The 7,568-nt window shown below is 35.8% G+C and overlaps 1 protein-coding gene across 1 annotated transcript; it reads left to right on the top strand.

Annotated features, from left to right (window-relative positions):
* The first annotated feature begins 266 nt into the window (after positions 1 to 266).
* On the top strand, positions 267 to 2,545 carry LOC311084863 (uncharacterized protein). Its single transcript, XM_084117156.1, has 4 exons — positions 267 to 366; positions 1,032 to 1,358; positions 1,530 to 1,811; positions 2,035 to 2,545. Exons 1-4 carry the CDS (start codon positions 324 to 326, stop codon positions 2,169 to 2,171), a joined length of 789 nt encoding a protein of 262 aa, XP_083973282.1. The 5' UTR covers positions 267 to 323; the 3' UTR covers positions 2,172 to 2,545.
* Positions 2,546 to 7,568: the final 5,023 nt, after the last annotated feature.

Genomic DNA, 7,568 nt, shown 5'->3' with positions numbered 1-7,568 from the left:
GACCGTCCTAAGACCATTCCACACTTTTAATAGCAAAATATTGATTATAAGCCTACAATAAAATATTAGAAATGTATGGATACTTGCAAAATAAACAAACAAACAAAAACAAAAACTGAAAAGGTATTGTGTCCGGTCCGCCACCTACAACAGTGCAATACTAATACAGATGAAGAGTAGCAGTATGTACAGTAAGAGGGCGGTCTCAAATATTATTGGTGGAGAATCAGACGCAGTAACACTATCTCACAGTTTAACACTGTCCTGTTAGTTCACAGTCTCTCTGTATCTGAAGTGTTCACATATAGTGCTATTATCTGAAAATGCTTCACATGTGTGTGTTGTTCTGCGTGTGGCGTCTGGTCGGTGAGTTATAATCATATTCATTTTAAGACTTTAGTTTTAATGCATTATATTTACAGAGATTTAATACAGAGCCATAAAGCACTTTTGATCAGATTTCAGATAAAATATGCTCAACCTAAACTGAAACTAACCAAAAATCTAATTTAAATCACAGGGCAAAAACAGCAGAATCAGTTTGTAAACAATGACATCAAATGATTTTTGGTTAATCTTGGTACTCTGAAGTTTATTTTACTGTTTGTTGTGTATAGTTTCTGGTTTCTTAATAAAAAATACAATGAAATTTGGATATTAAGAGAGATCTATATTTTCATATGTGCATTTGGGTCTTATGTTTCTTTGTGAAACATTAGTGGAGTGTCTTTCAATCTCTTTTCCTGATTTGCTCTATTCGACTTCCCTTAACCCTTCATTCTCCAGAGCAGAGGCACTGAAGGAGCCAATCAGATTTAAGATGAGACACAATCACCCCTGTGGCTCCTCCCACAGATCACCTGTATTGTAATAACAGTGTATTGATAACTAAAAATAACATCACAAAAAATATTAATCTCAACTACTTCTGTGTCTGTGCTGCTGTTCTTCATTTATTACAGTTACAAAACTGATCTACCGGTATTTAAGTTATTTGGGACACTTAATCTGTGATAAACTCTGTTCTCCAGGAGTGTTTGCTGACACAGATGCAGTGAAGTCAGTGTCAGTGATGGAGGGAGATTCAGTCACTCTAAACTCTGATCTTACTGAAATGATGGATGATGATCTGATTCTGTGGAGGTTTGGAGATGAAAACACTGTAATAGCTGAAATCAGTGTACTGGACGACAGCATCACTGTATATGATGATGTTCCTGATGGGAGATTCAGAGACAGACTAAAGCTGGATCATCAAACTGGATCTCTGACCATCACAAACACCACAACTGAACATACTGGAGTTTATAAACTAGAGATGAGCAGTGTGATCAAGAGTTTCAGTCTCACTGTCTTTGGTGAGTTAAATGTCTGTTTTTAGCATCAAATGGGTGTATCTTAATTATTAAAATGACGAAATCATTTCAATTAAGCATCATTTTCCTCTCTGATATTTCTCAATGTAAATAATAATCATTTATTCTATTCCATTCTATATTCTAAACTATTCACTTTTTTCTCTTTCTCAGCTCGTCTGCCCGTTCCTGTCATCAGTAGAAACTGTTCATCATCATCATCATCATGTTCATTGGTGTGTTCATCAGTGTTGAATGTGAGTGATGCGACTCTCTCCTGGTACGCAGGAATCAGTGTATTGTCCAGCATCAGTGTGTGTGATCTCAGCATCAGTCTCTCTCTACCTCTGGAGGTGGAATATCAGGATAAAAACACCTACAGCTGTGTGCTGAACAATCCCATCAGCAACCAGACCACAAATCTGGACATCAACACACTCTGTCACACATGTGCAGGTACCACAGCTCTGATGATTTATTCAATGAATTAATTTGTTGATTCGAGACTGATAACTTAGGATGACTTAAAGAATGAAGGAGCTTCTGTCATCATTTACTTGTGTCTTTCTGAACAGTTTTTATGTGTGGAGCACAAAATAAGATCTTTTTTAGGTCATGACAGAGACTAAAGTCAGCTTGTTGAAAATCTTAATTTTTAATTTATCATTTGTTTCATTAGTTTCTCCAGAAGGCCACGCCCCCTGTTGTGATTCTGTTGAAGCTGTGCTGCGATTGGTCGTCACTGCGCTGATGGGCGTGGCTTCTGCGGCTGCTGTTGTTCTTCTGGTTAATGACGTCAGAGCTGCAAGAGGATAACAGGAGAAAACAGAACAGACATTATAAATAGTGTGACATATATTGCAAATATTGTTTTAAAATGAGTGTGGTCTAATTGTTTAGTGTTTGAAATGTTTTATTCTGAACTGGATTGTAAAGGGTTTATTACTCAAATCTGGTGTATTGGGCCATCTGGTGGCCAAAACGATACGATAAGTATTCTTGAATATTTCATTTTATTCTTTAATGTCATCCATTTTACATTTCTTTTTTAACTGCAGTGTTTTTTTGTTTTTTTTTCTTAATTTATGTTATGTTGCTGTTTTCATTTTGTTGTATGCTATAATTGTATGCAGCGACCCCACAAATACAAGTGTAAAACTATGTCACACCAATAAATCCCTGTAGAATTGAACAGAAAACTGAATATTGCTTATTGAACTGATAAAAAGATGAATCATACATATGCCTAAATGATAATTTAAGGGTATAATAAAAGAGTCCAAGTTGATCATTGTAAACATTACAGATATTACATCTTTAAAGACCGGATCAAAGACTGGAAGAGCATTTCAACTTCTGAGACTTTTGACCTTGTTTTGAAGGTACAGAGTAACCACATTCATTAATCTGTATGATGATGGGCATTTTCAAAACACTGCTTCATGAAGCTTCGAAACATTTACAAAACTTTTGTTTTGAATCAGTGGTTCAGTAAAAAGTGTTCATAGACAGTAAAAAAATATGGACGTAGTGTCCGTGACGTCACCCGTAGGTTTCTGAAGAGCATTTTTTAAGCCGAAAGTGGGCGGAGCCAGTCGTCGCCATCTTATCGCGTCACTCCGGGATAAACGAAAATGGGCAAAAAGGCGGGATTAGCTGAACTGCTAGTAGTGAAAGCAGCAATCCATACCCTATTTAAAGGTATAGAGGATGATTTCGGACACAGCTGGTCGGGATTAATGGGAAAAATCTGTTTATGTCGTGAGGGAAAACAAGCTATTCGAATCAACACACGCAGACCTTATAAGCACTTGATCTTTACTCTTTGTAATGATTATGAGTTTTGCTTGGCCTTCTGCACCTCTAATATCTTTAAAAAAAAACCCGACCTGAAGTTTTATACTGCCAAATAAACAGATGGAGCTGTTCGTCGATTCAAAAAGCCTATGCAATACGTCCATTACAATTAAACATTTGCACTACATGATGCTGGTATTAATGTAAAGATGAAAACATAAGAGATTTCATTACTTGCAATGGCAAAAGTTTGTTTAACAAAAACGGGAATAAAATACTTGTCACAGGACTCAAACTGTGTCAGAAAATCAGCCGATTTATCATTAACGCAGTTTTCACATTGAGATCACATAGCGACTGAATGCGTGAAGTTACTGATGAACAAAACATTCAAAAGTTTTTATTTCATTAAGGGAAGTGCTGGGCTCATGTTTGTGCCTCACGCTCACAAGCTGATATATAGTTGATGGACCCCATTGACTTCCATAGTTTTTTTTTTTCCTACTATGGAAGTCAATGGGTTCATCAACTGTCTGGTTACCAACATTCTTCAAAATATTTTCCTTTGTGTTCAGCAGAAGAAAGAAATTCATACAGGTTTGAAACAACTTGTGGGTGAATAACTAACTATGATCACATTGATTGGCTGATGGGGGAGGAGTCTCTCAGTGATAGAAATATTGTAGAACGAGGTATCATGTTGCCATATTCAAAGCATGTTCAAATGGTCTAATCAGCTCGAGAGGAGGCATATATAGCCGAGAGCCAACTCACCAAGTTACTTTTGACAGTTTAAAAACCAAAACATTTTAAAAACTTTATTTGAATATTCCTTAGTAAAAGTTGATCTCAGCAGTTTTGTGAATAGGTTTTAAGAGGAAACTCTTAAATAAGAACTTTTATTGCCATTTAGGAGAACTCTTAAAGGAGAACTCCGGTCAATTTTAACATTGAGCTCATTTTTTTGTACATTTGGAGTGCTGTCAATACAGAGAACAACGACAAAATCGGTGTTGCCTACACCGAGTTATTCTATTTTTAAAGTGGACATATAATGACAAATGCACTTTTTTAGCCCTTAAATGCATTTTGTTGTATATTTGGAGTGTTTAGAAGTACAGAAAAGATGAAATTATTCTCTTCAGGTGCTTCGTTGATATCTTTATATTCTGTTTTGGTCATATTTTTCAACCTGTTCCGATTTTTCTGTTATCTATGACGTTTTTTAAACTATCACGTCACAGTATTTGCAACGGAACTGCCAAATACGGCCCCAACACTTCGAGCCATCCGCCATTATTATTTCTCGCTGCAATTTTGTAGTCCAAGCTAAAGGATGCAGAAGTTACTAGATGGTAAGTTAAAATGTTCGGTTGTTGGATGTAGTAACCCACACGCTTCATTATACCGTCTAATGTAGATGAACTGCCGCGGTTGTGGTGCATGTTTGACTGAAAGAACGAGCAGAGAGAGAGACCCGGTCGCGCGCGCGCTCGCACTCTCTCTCGGAGCCAGGCGAAAGTGTAAACAGAAATAATTTCATTAAAATTTAACAAATTCTTTCAAACACATTTTGTTGTCATTTATATTATTTTCAAATGATTTATTTTAATTTTAAATTTTGTCTTATACATTTAATTAAACTAGTTAACTCTCTGCAGTTATGCCTGATGTAAACGGCTTCGTTAATGTTTATTGTCTCGTTACATTGACAGTTACGAATTGCAACGAATCACGTAAATTATAGCCTATATTTTCAATTAAAAATTCGACAAAAGTTTTTTTTAATTTGCATGCCTAAATATTTATGTTGGTCGTTTTAAATTTCTATTGTAATACATCTGTCAAACATTAAATGTTTAGTTTATCTCACACTTTATGAGCGTTTACAACATAAAGCCCGCCTACTTTAATTTGATTGGTCAACTCAAACATGTTGATGAGCGGCGTTGGATAACTGACAGACAGAAGGTCTGTTATCCTGGCTTTGTGCAATAATATCTGCGCAGCACAAAAGTAGAGTTAGTATTAGGCAATTATTTCACAACCTTTATTATATAATAAACTACACCTCTGGAAAATATGATCACTGCTAGTGTGGGTCAGCTGAAGGTGGTCAGTTTGGGTGGATCCACAAGAACACGAGGACAAGATCTCATGTGTTATATATTTTTGCAGCGCTCAAAGAAAATGATTCATGTTGTTTTGATACTCCTCTGTTTGTGGCAAGTGGTTGGTAAGTTATAAATGTATGCTTTATATTTTTTTATTTTAGTGCTTTTACTGTTCATGCTTTAGTTTTTATTACAAGTATTTTATCTACAGAGCTGAGGCTGTTATTTTTGTGGAGCTCAACTTCAAGCTTTCCTATTTCTTTGTCTTTTGGACAAATTTGCATGTAATTCTGTCTGTTCTTCATTATAGGTACACAAATTGGACTTTTTAAGTAAATCAGCTAATTTATATGGGACACTTAATATGTTCTCCAGGTGTGTTTGCTGGTACAGATGCAGTGAAGTCAGTGTCAGTGATGGAGGGAGATTCAGTCACACTAAACTCTGATCTCACTGAAATAATGGATGATGATCTGATTCAGTGGAGTCAGTGGATGTTTGGTAACTCTTTAATAGCTGAAATCAATAAACGGACCGACAGAATCACTGTATATGACGATGTTCTTGATGGGAGATTCAGAGACAGACTAAAGCTGGATCATCAAACTGGATCTCTGACCATCACAAACACCACAACTGAACATGCTGGAGTTTATAAAATACAGATCAACAGCTTCAGCGAGAGAATCATATTCAGTGTCGCTGTTTATGGTAAGTGTGAGTCATTATATTTAAAAGCAAGTCATCATCACAAACACGTTATGAAGTAGATGATCAGAAATCTGAGCACGAGTTTCAGTCTCACTGTCTATGGTGAGTTTAGAATTAGTTTCACCTGTTTTTACCTTTAAAGTAGATCTATCTGAACATAGTGATTATTTTGATTCTTAAAATTACAAAATCATTTTAATTAACCATATTTTTTCTCTCAATATGTTTGAATAATAATCTTTTAGAAATGTAGATAGAGTAGTGAAGTTCATAAGAGACACTCCCTGACTGACTGACGCTGCAATAAACACTTTGATCATGAAAAAAATTGTTGTTTGGCTTGACCCAAATTCACTCCAAAGTATATTTTAGAATGAGCTCAACCCCAAAATGGCTTAATTATCAAGAAGGAAGTCAAGTTATACTGTTTCTTCACCACTGATCACATCCTGAGCAAATGATCATCAATTGTAGAATAGGAATGAGTGTGAAACACAGAGAACCTTCTCAGACAGTGATGTGTCTCAACTTCATTAACATACAGAGCACAGCTGTTACAACAAGAGCAACTTAATTTACATTGAGAGTGATAAACTTACTATATAAAAGGTTAGAGATTTGGATGTTCAGGGTTCATTCTGACGCCGGTGAACCTCAGTCTCTCTCTACCTCTGGAGGTGGAATATCAGGATAAAAACACCTACAGCTGTGTGCTGAACAATCCCATCAGCAACCAGACCACACATCTGGACATCAACACACTCTGTCACACATGTGCAGGTACCACAGCACTGATGATATATGTGTGTGTTTACTGACCTGATCTCTGTCTTCTGATGTAGATCAGACACATTCACTCACACTAATGACTGTCTCTCTTTTCCTCTCCTTCAGTTCCTCCAGTCTCAGTGTCTCTGATAGTGTTGATCTCTGCTGGATCTCTGATGATTGTCGCTGCAGTCGTGATCTTCTGCATCTGCAGGAAATGTAGAAAAACTGATCAAGGCAAGAGTTTTAATCAAGTATTATTACAAGTAATGCTAAAAATGTATATGTTTAGCCCTAATAGACCTCAGTCAGGTTAGATGCCATGCAGATTGAAATGAGGCTGTGAAGGATAGAAGTAAAGTCTTTACAATGGCACGCACTGTAAAGGTCCTATCATGTCATTTTTACAACTTGCATCCTTTAAAACTGTTTCATTGAGTTTTGAATATTGAACGTTTTTTTGTCTGACAAAAAAGGAAATGAATGTGACAAAAATGCATGTATTTCTGCTGTTCTCTGTATGTATCAGAACATAATCGGAATCAGAGTTATTTTCATTTATTTTTTTAAATACAAATTCAAATTAGCTTTTAAACTAGCTTTAATTGTCAAGCTAGCTTTAATAAGGCTACATTTACACAACACAAATCAGAACAGATTTTTCATGACATTTGAAATTAGTATTATTTAAAAAATTGGTATTACTGTCATATGGCATTATAATAAGTATTTGATTTCTGACAGCCTTTAACACTTCAGTCTGTCATTAATATCCACTGTAAAATAATTTTTAATATTTGCATGTCTAAATGTAGTATATCGA

The sequence above is a fragment of the Abramis brama genome (assembly GCF_963993115.1).
Source record: "Abramis brama genome assembly, chromosome: 6".
NCBI classification, from domain to species: domain Eukaryota; kingdom Metazoa; phylum Chordata; class Actinopteri; order Cypriniformes; family Leuciscidae; genus Abramis; species Abramis brama.
This window is presented reverse-complemented; position numbering and strand designations above follow the sequence as displayed.

Bases quoted from the DNA above. Each gene is read 5' to 3' on its own strand.
- LOC311084863 (XM_084117156.1), top strand. From the start codon at position 324: ATGCTTCACATGTGTGTGTTGTTCTGCGTGTGGCGTCTGGTCG. The intron at 1,359-1,529 runs GTGAGTTAAATG...TCTCTTTCTCAG, and splicing joins TTTCAGTCTCACTGTCTTTG to CTCGTCTGCCCGTTCCTGTC. The intron at 1,812-2,034 runs GTACCACAGCTC...TTGTTTCATTAG, and splicing joins ACTCTGTCACACATGTGCAG to TTTCTCCAGAAGGCCACGCC.